We start from the raw sequence: 15066 nt of genomic DNA, 5'->3' as shown, positions 1-15066 counted from the left end.
TGTACATAATTGACATTATTTAAATGAACAAAAATGAACCAAGACAAGAACATTTGAGAATTTGTGAAAAACGACACCCAAACTTTCATGAAACAACTCTGATTTTCAAAGTGACTCAGGAAACTAAATGAACAGGAAAACAGAAATCAAGAGGTGAACAGGTCACTACAGTCAATAGTAAAGTAGGTTTCAGAGGCTGCAGTATCTATCATAACAATATCATTTATTTTGCAACAGTAAGGATAGACTTTTTGACAGATACTTGATGGCATTTCTGTGGTAGACATTGTTTCAATACAATCTTTTTTTTTTCCTTAAGCATAAAGTCATCTGAGGTCCAATTTTTTTAACAAAATTTGTATTAAACGTAGTTTGCAAATTTCATACATCTGAAAACACAGATGGAAAGATGCAATATGTCAGAAACAGGCAAGGATGTAGGTGAACTCCCTACACAATACTTTTTTTCCCATGCAAAAGCAAGATTGACATACAAGATTATAGAAATAAATCTCATTTAAAATGACTAGTAGCTGCTCCTGAACAAATATATTTAAAGAATAAATATATACGTATAATAAAGAATTTATCAGATCTGAAATTATTCATGAGTCACATTATGAAACCGACAATCCTTCATGTAGTCACATGAAGAGCAAAGAGAAGGATAAGGTTCAAAATTCAATACCAATGACACAGGAAGTAAAATATCGTGCACTACTTATGTCCAATCACACACAGACCAAGGAAAGCTTAGCAAGCTGCAGAGTTCACTCTAAATTTCCAAGCTAAACACCGTGGAAGAGCTAAGCTTGTTACTTCTTGGACTATTCATGACAAAATGCAGGTAGCTGATTTCACACTCATTTTACACTATTTGATAGCTAGTTATTTTGGAATGGCCAGCTTACCCAATATTAAACAATATGTGTAGTGTGAGAAGGTCTAAATCTAAGAAAATCAAAACCTGCACTGCAGAACACTAAGTCCCTTCCATTAAAGGCACAGTATATGTGACTTTAAATTGCATATAATCTTTCAAAATACAGATCTCCAGTGCCATTCCTGATGGCATTTGTGTTCAAATTTATTATTTCTCAATTGTTTATGAGTAGTTCTTTCTTAAATATTATCTGTCAATTCAAGGACTGGTTTCAATAAATGAAAATAAAACATCATCTCATCCTCATGGTGTAGGATTTGAACAATATCATATCAATCAAGAAGGAGGAAAACAGTAGGCACATACATGAGTGTGTACCCTACACAAATCTTTCCATAAGACCTGAGAACTTGCCATAACATCTGACAATCTTTCTTTCATATGTCAAAAAAATTTTGTTCCGTTTTTAAATGCACTGAGAGAGGACCATGTAACTCTTCACATATATTGAGTTTGGGCTGACAAAATCTCATCCCTTCTAATGACCCAGTGTTCAAGACTCCCCTCAAATTGCAGAATCTCATACTAACAATTAATTGGATTCACACATTAACATGATGGTGACTAAGCACAGGGTAGCACAGTGGCAAATCACTTAAGATGTGTACATAAAAGAAGTCAATTGAGATGTTAAAAAGTGCATTTCAGCACAACTGTTTGGACAATACACTGACTCAATGCACATGGACAGCTCTCCATTCTCAGTGGACTGGCTAATTTAAGGAACGTCTCAAATGGAAAACAAAGCTTTAAACATAAAACAACACAAAACTCCCCCAAAATCCCATCAGTTACCTGTGACAGTTGAAACCACCAGGAGATCAGAATCTACAGATCTAAAATTGATTAGTCCATAATTAGTGTTATCCTTAGTACACCCTTTCTCACAAACTTCTACTCTAGACACAGTAGTTTAACTTTTACATATAGTGTATTTAAAATACTGACAGAAATCAACTATCAGCATTAAGCATTTACTGACTGCTTTGTTCCACAGGCGATTTCTCAGTTCTTAACTCATAATGCTCTGCATGGTCATAAAGAGTATCAAGTATATTATATAGTAGTAATAATAGTGAAGACTAGCAGATAAACCTTACTAATAGAAACAAAATCTTCAACTCATCATATCACAATTACAGTCACAATCTAGTCAGCCACACAGAGCCTTTTTTATGCCCACAGTATTCTCACTTTCCAGTCACTGAAAGCAGTTAGCTAGTCACCAGTTCTTGGGGATTTTCATGGACGAAAAAGCTGGACATGACCCATAAATGCACGCTTGCAGTCAGAAGGTCAGTCACATCCTGAGCTGCATCAAAAGCCAGCAGGTCAAGGCAGGTGAGACCCCACCTGGACTGCTGCACCTGTGCTCTGGTGAGACCCCACCTGGAGTGCTGCATCCAGCAATGGGGTCTTCAACATAAAAAAGATGTGGAACTGTTAAAACGGGTCCAAAGGAGGGACAAAAAGTTCATCAGAGGCCTAGAACACCTTTCATATGAAGACCGGCTGAGAGAGCAGGGGTTGCTCAAACTGGAGAAGGCAAGGCTCCAGGCAGACTTCATTGTGGCTTTCCAATACTTAAAGGGGGCTTACAGAAAAAAACCTACTTCATATGTGGGCAGATAGCAACAGACAAGGGGGAACGGCCTCAAACTCAAAGAGGTTTAGGTTAGATGCTAGGTTAGATTACTCAGAGAAGTTGTGGATGCCTGGTTCCTGGAAGTATTCAATGCCAAGTTGGTTGGGGCTTTGAGCAACCTGGTCCAGTGTCCCTGCCCATGGCAGAGAGGTGGAACTAGATGGTCTTTAAGGTCACTTTTAACCAAAAGCATTCTATGAGTCTATACATACTCAAAACTTGAAAATAAAACCAAGTTCTCTTTTTTCATCAGAATCAACATTTTCTTCTAGATTTTGTTATTTCACTCTATCCTATGTATGCCTTCATCACACATCAACCTTCTTAGCAACATATACATATCTATATGTAGATAACATATCCATATAAGTAGATAGATGAGTATACATGTATATGCATGCACCCATTTACCCAAACTCACGTTTATTTATTTTGTTGTTTGCTGCCATAGTTGCTTTTCACTTCTACTCCCTTCAATTCTCTCACGCCACACAATCTCTGAATTATCTGAACCTAGACTGATATATTTAAAAACAGGATCACAGTCTGCAGTAAATGGAATAATGAATAGGAAATCCAACACTACTTTGATAGGATAGATTAAACTACAGCTAATTGAATTCATGAGCTATAGTTCACATGCCGAGAGTACTTGACGTGCCTTTTGCAGACTTTCTTTCTCCAAAACTGAAACATCATTGCTGAGGGTCACTTGCTATTACAGCTGACACAGCACACAGCTCAACAGAAATATAATTTTAAATTGTATTCAATTTAAAGAACAAACATTTCAAAATAATTTAGGATTTACGCCTAAAGAAACAGTACACAAGCTCAAAGATGCTAAAATTAGAATGCAGGGACAGATGTAAGGATCAGAAATAAACACAAAACAAATCTATCTGGGCTGGCTCATTGGTTCATATCTAACTCAAGTCAGTTGTAACTGAAAGCTACTGGTATCTGCTGGTTAATAGTTTATCATCCATTAACACTTTTACAGGAGGTGAAGCATGTGAAGTTTTCAGTAGCAAAGACAAAAGGCATACTTCTGCCCTGAAGACAGATGAAATACAGTTTACAGAATATAGTTTATTTTAATAAATTCTAAAACTGGATAACTGTCATAGGCTTTACAGCATCAGGAACAGATGTGCCCCAATTTGTATCTACTTTTCAAATGATGAAGGATGAAATGTATAAAACTGAAATTAAAAAAAAAATTAAAAGCCTACCATTTTTTTTACCCCAGAAAAAGTATATTTTCCTGTCTTTGAAAATATTTTGCATTAACTTTGATGTTACTTCTTTTTTCGGATTCTTTCCAATACTCTTCTCTGTTACTTTTGTTTTCCTTCTAACGGTTCTGTCTTGTAGGACACACTGTCTTTCTCACACCTTCTTCCCAGTTGTCATTTGCAGCAGAAAAAAAAAAAGTATCAAAATCAATTTTAATCAATTTTCCATTAACAGATCCAAAGAACCACTGCTAATCACTGTAAAAATACTAGAAGAGATGCAGAAAGCTTTCAAACAGAATATTTTGAATTAAGGTGCAATACTGGGAAAATTTTAGAAAGGTTCTCAAATTTATTATAACCCAAATTACATTATTTCCAATTATGTAAATGAATGAGCAATTTCTACACATACTGTTGCTAATATAAATTTATTTTTAATTAATTGAACTATGTCGTTCGTCACTAAAAAAGGAGGAAGAACAATGTTGCTGATTCAGCATAAATTCGAAATTCACCACTTTTGAGTGTGACAACTGGGTGGTTTAAATAAAGACATACTATCAAAGTTTTTATAGGCCTCTGAAAGTCACAAAAGTCAGGGAGAGGTTAGTGGCCTCAGAACACAAATTCAACATACAAACAGGCAATGTGAAACATTTTAATGAAAGAGGGAACAGGAATCCCAATTTAGAAACAGACTGACCAGCAGCTGTCCTCATTGTTTGTTCTCCAGAGACAGACAACGAGTTACCCACTAATCTTCCTGAAAACAAACTGAAATTTCCAATGCATACTCTGAAGTTATTTTTGACAGGCCATGCAAATTAAAACTGTACAAGCTATCATCTCCTGCACCCAAGAGCTGTAGGAAGCCAGTGTCAAGCTGGAGGGGGGAAGAGGTCTGAGGTTGGAAGTCTGTCATCAGTTTGGGGGCAGGTGCTTAGAGGAGTCTGCTGTTATAGCACCCAGAAGTTTACCATAAACACAGTCAACCACCAGCTTCTTAATTTTTATACTCGCCATCCATACAGCTATTACAGTGCACTCTCATGAGTAGAGCAGCAAAGTAAAAACCTTACACCCAGTTTAGCCTGTTTTTGAAGAGTCTGTGGAGGGATAGCTCTCTGAACATCTACTGAAATCACTTTAGAGCATTTAATTTACTGACTGGAGCAATACCTGAGAGGCATAAAAAGCAGTACTAACTAGACATTTCCATCCACAGAGCACTCTGCACCTTCAACAATAATGGCAGTGCCATTACCATAAATATTTCAGATTGCTCAGTCTCCCCATATTCCCCAATACAAACAGAACAACACTTACGCAAATGCCTGGGACACTGTGTAAGAAACTGCATTTTCGCAAAGAACCATACCAAAACTCATAAAAAATACTGCATAGTGGACACCTTAAACGGTCATTTTATGTGATTTTGGTAACAAATCATTACCTCCTTTGTAAGAATTATGTAAAGAAGAAACTAACAAGAAAACCAACCAAACAAAAACAAAACAAAAAAAATCCCAAACCTTGGTACCTTCATATGCTTTCCTCTTGTAGTAGTCAATGTCAGTGGTTCTAAAATCCCACTTTCCAGGCAAAATAATGTACTGCTTTCATAGTTTTAGCGCTTTTTACAAACATGCATGAGACAATGCCAAGTGTACACACAGAAAATAATGCATGTCCAAGGGTACAACTTCTAACAGTTTATACTATATAGCTCTTCTGAGTTCCTTTTCTCAAGTACTCCAATAAATATAAAATATAAATCATTACACCTGAATATGCAAATCGCATATTACAATTAAAGTAACAAGTATCAGGTACATGATCTTTCCTGAAAAATTAGCTCAGAACCAATACTTTAAGGAAGCAAAAAAATCCTGGCTTAAAAATTAAAAAAAAATAAAAAATTGCTGCATGCTGTAGGTACTATATGAACAAAGGTCTGATAAGTGTGATAGCCATAAAGAAGTCCACATATGTTGACAGAAAACGAGCAGAAGACTTACATATTCTCACTCTTCCTACATCAAGCTGTGGAACAGTAAAACTTAGGGTTTATGAGTTTGTATAAATTTAAATATATATGCATATTTACATATAAAATGTAAAATCCAATAGGGAAAGCTGAAGGTGATATTCAAACTGAATATCCAGAAAAGAAACAGAAGAAAAGATTTCACATAAAAATTAGTCTATTTTAGACACCGCAGCTTGTTGGTATAAGGGCTATGAAATACACTGCAAACCAGCACTATATAACAAATCTACTTTTACTTCAGTAGTAAATAAACACTCCCAACAAATGAGAGGCACAAGACTAGAAAATCAGATACTGCAGGAATGGTTCCACTACCAGATCAACTCAACAGACAAGTCTAACGTTCCCCTACCACTGGTGGCACACCATACAGTTTAGTCACATAGAAAGGATACTTCCCTCATTGTATTTAATGTGCTTCAGTTATACATAAATAAATAACACACACAAACACACACTAGCCATTTGTCTGATATGAAATGTATCAAAGCATACCAATTGATTCCCTGGAGAAAAACGACAACACATTTACAAAAAGTTACTCTCAACCAATTAACAGACCAGCTAGCAACTAGTCCAAACTGGGATGGGAGCAAACAAAGCTGGCAGAAGAAAAAGGGCTGCCAAGTGGAAAGTTTGCACTACCAAATCCTACAGATCACCATCACTGATCCATCTTCAGTATTTAAAACAAGGATAAAAAAAAAAAAAGTATTTCATATAAAAAACTGAACCACTGCTCTAATGGGAAGTTTGAACTGTGCACCTAACAAGGTAAACAAGCTTCACAAAGAATGTTGCATCTTATATGTCTCCCTTCTTCACTTAAACAAACCCAAACAAACACACTTGTTCATTCATTTGAAAGATAATCATCTAATGGGAAAGCAGAAATAGCCTAATTTTGAGAATTGCTCTTCCCTAACACCTGAATTTCCCAGGTGCACACCAACACACTGTACTCATCAGAATTTCACTGACCAACTTCTTTGAAGCTGCTAAAAAACCCTCCAAAACATTGCAGAGATGGAAGGGTGCCTTCCCGTGTAAAGATAACATATTAAAACTCCAGTAGTACAAGCTAATGTTGAAAATGTTTTACACTGCTAAGTATCAACAGTAAGGGAATTATATTGTTCAACCTAAATTTGGTTAAGAACAGCTTATACCCAGGCAAGACCTTGAAAGGTAAACACAAGCTCCCATCTTTTACTTCACAAAAATTCACTTTTCATCACTGTATACACATCTGTGCCGCTCATAACAAATTCCACCACATTTGTCTTTTTTCTAATTATACTGCATATCATCCTTAAAAGTGGACCAAACTAGGATTAAACACACTTTAGGTAGGAATTTGCCTCCTTAAGTTTTCATGATATAAAAGCCAAAATATCAAGGTATCCATCTCCAAAAAGCTGTTCTCCCTGTCCACTACAAACAGTCCAGACATGCAAACTCAGGAACTTAAATACAGAAAAAGGTGAGTCAAGCCTTAAGAGCCTTCATGCTCTCAACCACCAGTACTTTAAGTTCCTGCTTCTTCCCTTTGAAAGAAAAAAAATTAGTTCAAATTAGTATTTCTCTTCAGGTTTCATACCTTCTTCAGTTTGGGCTGACATACAACACTTGACAGAGAAATTTCTCAAAAGTATTTTCACCTGGAACATTACTTTTATTTAAGCATAAACTTGGCAGAGGAAAGAAAGGCATGGTGTTAGTTGCTTTTCATTTTGTGGGAGAGTTTTGCACGGTTCTTATTCCTGAAATGTTAGCAGTAGTTGGGTTCCAGACTACTTGATTATTTGCATTGCAAAAGGCACTTCTGGGCATCTCTGGGCTATTTATAGGACTTAACAAATTACTTATCTCCAGAAGTATATGTGAGTGTCAAAGCCTACTCTATAAACATCTATAACACCTAACTCTATAATTCTGTGTTAAATTCACAACATCAGACAAAGAATAATGAATTTCTTTCTGCAATCAGTTAAATATCTAAATTAAACTCAGACAAAAGAAACAAGTGACAGGCAAACACTGACCATTTACCTCAAGACTGATTTTAAACACTGAAGATAGAAAAGCAGAAATGTGAACTTTCAATTTTCACGTGTTCAGACTTCTTCAATACACTCTCACTTTCCTGACCTCTCTGAAAGATAAAAGAAAATACTTGTTTCAATCCATTTTTTCTAGCCTAGTGAGAAAAAGAACCTTATGGGAAAGAACCTGTTGCTGCTTAATCCACAATAAACATTATGCTACTGAAATTCACCTCAGCAGTGGATAACAGGAAAAGCAAGAGAAGAAAGCTGAGTCACACCTGGTCATTTTCTCTCTAGAACACCAGCTATAACAATAATAAAGATTTATTTTGGGACAAGTATCATCTTGTGGGAGTGAAAAATGAAGTAAGAAATATAGAGACTGAAAACAAAGTCCAAGTCATTTAGCTTTATGACTAAAGCCTCAAAGATGTACAAACGTAATGGTGAATTCAGGTCACCATTACAGTCACAACATTCAGACCATGTTTTCTTTCAAAACTTGTGGTATTTAAAAACACTGCCAAGTAAAATCATGGATTATTATTTATCATTTTAGTATCAAGAAAAGGTGACAAAACAGGAAAAAAATGCTCATACATCCCTTAGAATATTTTAAAATAGCGGAGGACCTCGACAGTGAAACAAAAAATAACACTTGGTAAGAAACTGGAGTAATTTGAGAACTGCCATCTAAAATTCCCCTGGCCCCACCTCCGGGGGGGGGGGGGGAAGCCACCAGCATTCTTTGGTGTAAAGAACCGGGTACTATGTAGCAGAATTTCTTACCTAAACAATACGCTGGGAAAATAGTAGTGCAGTGTCAATTCCTACAGCATTAGACTACAGTTCTGTACCTACTGTCCTGTTGATACAATGTCATTTGAAATTTATTTGCCTAGCAACTTTTGTGTGTGAACATAGAGAAATTAGGTATTTGAAAATACGCTGCACCTCATCTTTCCCATGAACTTTTTTAAATTTTCCCATGCTCACAGAAATGAAAATACTGGTTTGCCCAACTTTTTATTCTGCATTTGTTTAGTGTAAAGCACGTCATGGGAACAGTAGTTTAAAGGAATCTTTTTGCATGAAAATACTGCTATTAAAATATTTCAATCAATTGAGTAGATTTACAAAACCAAATTTACATTTATAAAGACTACTATGGAATTCACTGCACTTTGAAAAATGGGCAAGAAACATCTCACAGAACAGAGGGCAAGAATAAGTTTGTCATCTTTCTCCTCCTGGTGTTCTCTTCTTTCTCCCATTCCTATTACCATACATTTCAATTGGGAACATAACATTCCTTCTGCCAACTTCACCTACACAAAAGTGAAGAAGTACCTTCTGGTTTTCCTGTACTACTTATTCTAGTTTACCCGAATTACTTTTTCATTGTGGCATAATTAAAAATTTAATATCTCCATTTCAGGATACGTGTCAGGTGTTCTGGTTACTGGAATAAGAAGGTTGCTCATGTTAAATGCTCACTAAAACCAAGTGTGATTCAGAAATTATGCCACTACTGTTCACAGTCTCCCTCTTCCACTGACCGGACCTACAAGAAGTTTGAAATTAGTTCAGATAAGCAGAAGTAGTCCATGAGCTTTCAGCAGTTAAATTTCAATGAACATGGTGGTCATGGCATATTAATTTTTGTTTCTGTGCAGCACAGAACTAAATCAATCTTGGCACAGCTGAGTATGTAAATTCACTAAGATGCACACAGTATTTCAGTCTGGCCTGAGCAACAGTTTCTGCGTGTGCTGAGCAAACATCTGTATTTCAATCTCCTTTGAAAGGAAAATTAATTCAAAACAAGATGGGTATAACCAGGCACCTTCAATAGCTCCAGAGCAGGAGTGTTCACCTTTCATATAAGACTAGTTAAAAACTCCATACAATTCAAAGGTTCAAACCCACATCTTCAACCTCTCAGATAGTATCCTTAAAGAAATATTTTTCTTGTTCAACTTCCACTAGTGCCAGAAACCACTATGCACCCCAGTCCTACACCCTCCCCAAATGCATAACTTCACTTTATCAACTAAATATTAGGGCACTTCCCCCAAAAGCATACCTGTACTCTGGACTCTGCCTTTTAACAAAGGGCCCACAAACACCAAACCAAAGGTTGAGCTCTGGGATGTTTGGGGGAGATAAATGTCCTTGAATCATTATGCTAAACTGTACTTCCCTTTTGCTCTTCCTTCCTTCCTTCACAGCAAGTTCTTTGCTAAACCAGGCACAGTGTCCCAGCAGAAATCACAGAGAACACATGCAATTCAGCCTGCATTATGGTGGTCAGGTTAACAGAGAGAATTTAATCCTCTCAGACTATGAAGGATACTTAAAACAGTAGTTACTATATTCAAAGCAGATATTGCATTTGACTTTTTTTTACATGGCCTTTATTCCGTCCTCCAAGAGAAGATACCTAAAGTCATGGATGATCATAATCTCACAGACACCAACATAATTTTTTTACCTTAAATACTACTCGTAAACAGCTGTAAGAGCATGGAGCTCACTGCCCTATTTTGACTCTTTCTGAAGTTGACTGTTTCCAAGGCCCTAACTATTTCTAAGCTTGGGTATATCTATAAGCAACAATGATTCTAGCAAAGAAGATATCAGAACTTCCTGTTATGTAATTTCTGAGCACTCCTCCTCTCCTCCACAAATATCTCAGAGCACACAGCTTTTGAGAACATCAGCAGAAAGAAAATGATTTTTCTTATCAAAGCAGTCAAACTGCAGACAACTCTAAATTGCTTTAGTGAAACTGATGACATTAATCTCATCTATTTGTGCAGGGAGATCAAAATGGAAGATAGGGTAATACTGACTTAAACCACTGCTAAAAAGAATTGTAGATATACTCTTTCAGTACCTGTGACATAAACCTACAGTGTACTTAACTAAATTCAAAAAGGTATAAACCAAGCAAAAAAGTTTTTCAAGGTAAATTACACATCTACATATTACCCTGCACTATTCTGCACTGATTTAACTTGCAGCCCATTTAACTCAGGAATGCAATGTAGCATGTTAGTAGGTGCACACGGAGCAGCCCAACCTCAGATCTCAGATGCACTACAGAGACATCAGAAGGGCGCTGCATCTCATAAACTCAGTCACTCAGAGGCAGGTACAACTGTGTTCAGTTTCAGTATCACTTTGAGGCTGCAATATTGCTTCCTGGTCAGGAGTGACATCCTGTCCCTGTCACAGCCTTCTACTGAGATGCACAGACACGTCATAAATTCATTTTTAAACCAACTTACAGTAAGACAGATCAGTTTCTTTGACAAGGTGAGGCCTTATGTATTTATTTGTGCACATTTTTATACCCTTCCAGTTTTGCATTTTGTCTTCCTTCTCCCTGCAAAACCACCAGTGTCACAGTTCAAAAGAGACGCAAAGAATGGTCATCTTCTCAGACAGAGCTATTTGAGAAAAGAAGAAAAGAAAAAAACAATCAAGCTGGAGAAGACAGAAAAGGGAGACTGAGTATTCTGTCAGTGTCCTGACAGGCAGCTATTGCTCCTTTCACATTTTATTCTCTTCTCTCTTTCTTCATATCAAGCAGTCTCACTTAAAGTTTCTCTTTATACCTTGTGGAATCACAACTTTGTGCTTCCTTCCTTAACCTTGAAGGAACACCTTAAAGAACCCTCTAAAAAACGTGTACCATTTCCACAGTTCTTCACCGGCCTCAGGAATATTTCCATGACTACTACGCCTTCTTTAAAAATTACTGTTTTTCTGCAATCTGTGTTTCACTTGAAGTCTTAATCATCTGTGATGACAGTTGTATCAACAGCAACTGGCCATGATGTAATGAACAAGATCAACCACTTCTAGAGAAAAAACATCACAAAGCTTTCAAGAAGTGTCTTAATAATCTCAAATAACTCCTCAATAAAATGCCCGTTCACGTTTCAAAGTGGAAAAATATATCAAAAAACAACGCACTTGAAGAGAACATGTTCTTCATCAATAACTACGCTCTTGAGCCTTTCCAACTCCATTTTTCAAGACCTATTAAAACCATCAACTTCACTAAGAAAGGGTTTGTATCGTACGTTTTTGGCTAAAGAGAGCTTACGGGAAGTTCAGATTTACAGCACTTACTGAAATAAATCTACCCAAAATAATTTCACAGTCTTATAAAGAAAAAAGTGAACAAAACTTCCATGTGGTTGAGCATACAAGCTTTCAAACCAGGTGCAAACACGCCTGTAACTACACGAATGTACGTTCAAATGCAATGCACAGATATATGAACACAATGAACATCATCACTAATGTCCGAAATGCCAATTTATTACACACACGCATTTACTCCACAATGCCACTGACTACACGTAGTTTTCAATAAGTGTGGTTCATGTGAGATGCGACCTTACCTTCTACCAAAATTCTACACACGCAAAGCATCTTTGCATCAATATTCCAGGCAACAGCGTGTTGGGTGTTTGACATACATTCAGATGTATTCAGTTAACCTGTTTGATCTCTTCACTGGCCCGACAACTACATTTAAATGATGAATTTTTTATCATGATGCAGGTAAATGAAGTTAAACCAGATAAACCAGGTTTTACACCAAAAGGTCTTTCCGCTTCAGCAGTGGCTGCCCCCGCCTTAGACAGGCCAAACCCGGCTACAGGCTCGCTGTGCTGCAGATGAAAGCCGCGATCCCGGAGTCGATGGCACCGGCACAGCACCTGGAGCAGACAATGCCAAGAGCCTCCCGCAGACCCGCAGCGCGGCTCCCGATCTGCGCGGAGGCTGTGGCGCGTCCCCCTCGGCCGCCCACAGCCACCGCAGGCACCCGAGCTGCCCGACACCGGCCGGCGGGGGGCGGGCGGCAGAGAAGGGCGCGGACCGGGGAGAGGGGCACACAGGGGAAAACCGAAAAAGCCTAAAAGGAGGCGCTGGGAAAGGAGGCAGCCGGCTGTTGGGGCACCTCCTCCCGCCGGGCACGGCCGCAAGCAGGCACCTCAGCAGCTCCTTTGTTCCACCCCTTCCCCTACTCACCCACGGTGGCCAGGGTCTCCAGGTCCTCCAGCTTGTAAGCGGCGGGCTCGAGCGCGGCGGGCGAGCCGGGACCGGCGGGGCTGGGGGCCGGCGCGGCGGGCGGAGGCGCGGCCACCCCCGCCGCCGCCGCCTCGCCGCCGCTCTTCGCCCCCATTTTGGCCTTGGCGGCGCTGAAGGCGTCCATGGGGCCGGGCGGGAGCCCCGCGGCCGCTCAGCGCATGGAGGAGGGCGAAAGGAAGGGGGAGGAGAGGGAGCGGCGGACACGCAAAGTTTCTGTCTTCAGCAGAAGGGGTGGCTGCTCCCGGGGGCTGGAGCCCGCTGCCGCCTCTGAGGGGGCACGGAGCCCTTCAGCATCGCGGCCGCAGCCGCCGCGCCGCCCGCCGGTGCCCGCCGCAGGGACCGCCGCGCAGACAATGGCGAGGGTGCGCCCAGCTGTGCCGCGCCGCGCTGTGCCGAGCCGAGCCCAGCCGAGCCGCGCCACACGCGGGGCGGGGGGGCGGGGTTTGCCGCTGCGGCTCCGTCCCGCTGAGGGCTGGCGGGGCGGGGCGGGGAGGGGCCGGGGCGAAGCGCGGCACGGCGCACAGCGGGAGAGCGGTGATCGCCCGTCGCCGCGGGCGCGGCCCGCGGATAGCTGGCAGCGCTTGTGCTCTCCGCTCGTCCTTCCACACCCCTGCGTCCCGCCCGAGGGGCGGCGCGGCGGTGCTGCGAGGGAAGGGGGTGGAGGGGAGCCTGCCCCCGCGCTCCTTCACTGCTCCCGGGCGAGGGGGAGGATCCCGTCCGCTTCCCGCAGAAAGTTAAAAATGAACGATGAGGCCCCTACGAAGCGGCCTCTGGGTCCATCCGGCTGCACAGTAACACCTATGGGAAGGGCCGGTCGTTCCCCACGCGTGGGAGCTGAGTAACGCGGCTGTTCGGGTGTCAGCGAGTGTCCCTCACCCGCACGTCTTCTAGTAGCGCTTCTCACGCCTTGTTTAACTCCCCGTTTTCTCGCAGGTGTGGATACTGCACCGACCGCAGCCCAGAACCGCCCCCTACCCCATCCTGCGGGATATCTGTGTGGCTGGGGATGGCTGGCGGGTGTGCTGGGCTGCTCGGCTGAGCCGAGGAAGCACCCACCGCATGTAGCAGCAGGAGCAGCCGAGTACCGAATATAGCTCCTTCCTCAGCGGCCAAGAAGCTGTTGACGATTACGCTGGAAGACAGGGAAAATTGGTGTGTGAGCCAAGTCACTGCGAAGCGTAGGTGTCAAAATTGGGAAGGAAATCCTAATTTTTTTCCACGCCTTATTCTGGCCCAGTTTTACCCCGTTCACAACTCCCCCCGTATGCTCCAGTAAGCAGGATATCTGCATAGCTGATGTGTAAATCAAGTCACACGGCTGGCTTTTGGCATCTCCTTTTTATTAAATGTGACAACATGGGAATATAAGGCCTATTAGTTTCTATGTGGAGTAGGTTCAATAATAACGGGAAGTAATTGTGTGTATGCAAAAAATGAAAACAAATATATGTTATTTTTAAGAATTACAAATTTATGTACATCTATCTTGAATTTTAAGACATCCTTACTGTGTCATTTGTAGTCATGATACTCAGAGGATATAACATGCATTTTTATCTTTTAGCTTGTTTACATGAAGGGTTATGAGTAATTTGGAAAAACGTTAGGTCATCTCTGTTTCCTGTCAGCCTGTGAAGAGTCACCAGTCAAGGAGGATGACATCACTTTTGTTACAGAATTTCAAATTTCATTTGTGAACTCTCTGGAATGGAATTTTTGCACTTCTATTTTGCTTTACTACTTTACTTAATTTCTTTTTGTGTTTCTTTATTGTGAGGGTGACTAAGCACTGGAACAGATTACTCAGGGAGGTTGTGGAGCCTCCTTCACTGGAGATATTCAAGAACCACCTGTATGCAATTCTGTGCGATGTGCATTAGGATGACCCTGCTAAAGCAGCGAGGCTGGACCAGATGACCCACTGTGGTCCTTTCTAACCTGTGATTCCATTCTGTGACTGTGTTTTGTACATTATATGCGAGAACTGCCATGATTCAGGCCTTGAATGGAGTATTTTCAAGATTCCT

The 15066-nt window shown here is 40.5% G+C and overlaps 1 protein-coding gene across 1 annotated transcript in view; it reads right to left on the bottom strand.

Moving 5' to 3' along the window:
- PRKX (protein kinase X-linked) overlaps positions 1–13381 on the bottom strand; it is a 53230-nt gene extending 39849 nt beyond the window's left edge. Inside the window, exon 1 of the mRNA XM_032680451.1 lies at positions 12980–13381. Within this exon, the coding sequence (XP_032536342.1) occupies positions 12980–13163 (184 nt within the window). The 5' untranslated portion in view covers positions 13164–13381. The remainder of the gene's footprint in view (positions 1–12979) is intronic.
- Between the last annotated feature and the right edge of the window lie 1685 nt (positions 13382–15066).

This window comes from Chiroxiphia lanceolata, chromosome 2, assembly GCF_009829145.1.
Source record: "Chiroxiphia lanceolata isolate bChiLan1 chromosome 2, bChiLan1.pri, whole genome shotgun sequence".
Lineage (NCBI taxonomy): Eukaryota > Metazoa > Chordata > Aves > Passeriformes > Pipridae > Chiroxiphia > Chiroxiphia lanceolata.
Note: the sequence above shows the minus strand (reverse complement) of the source record. Positions and strands in the feature narration are given on the sequence as shown.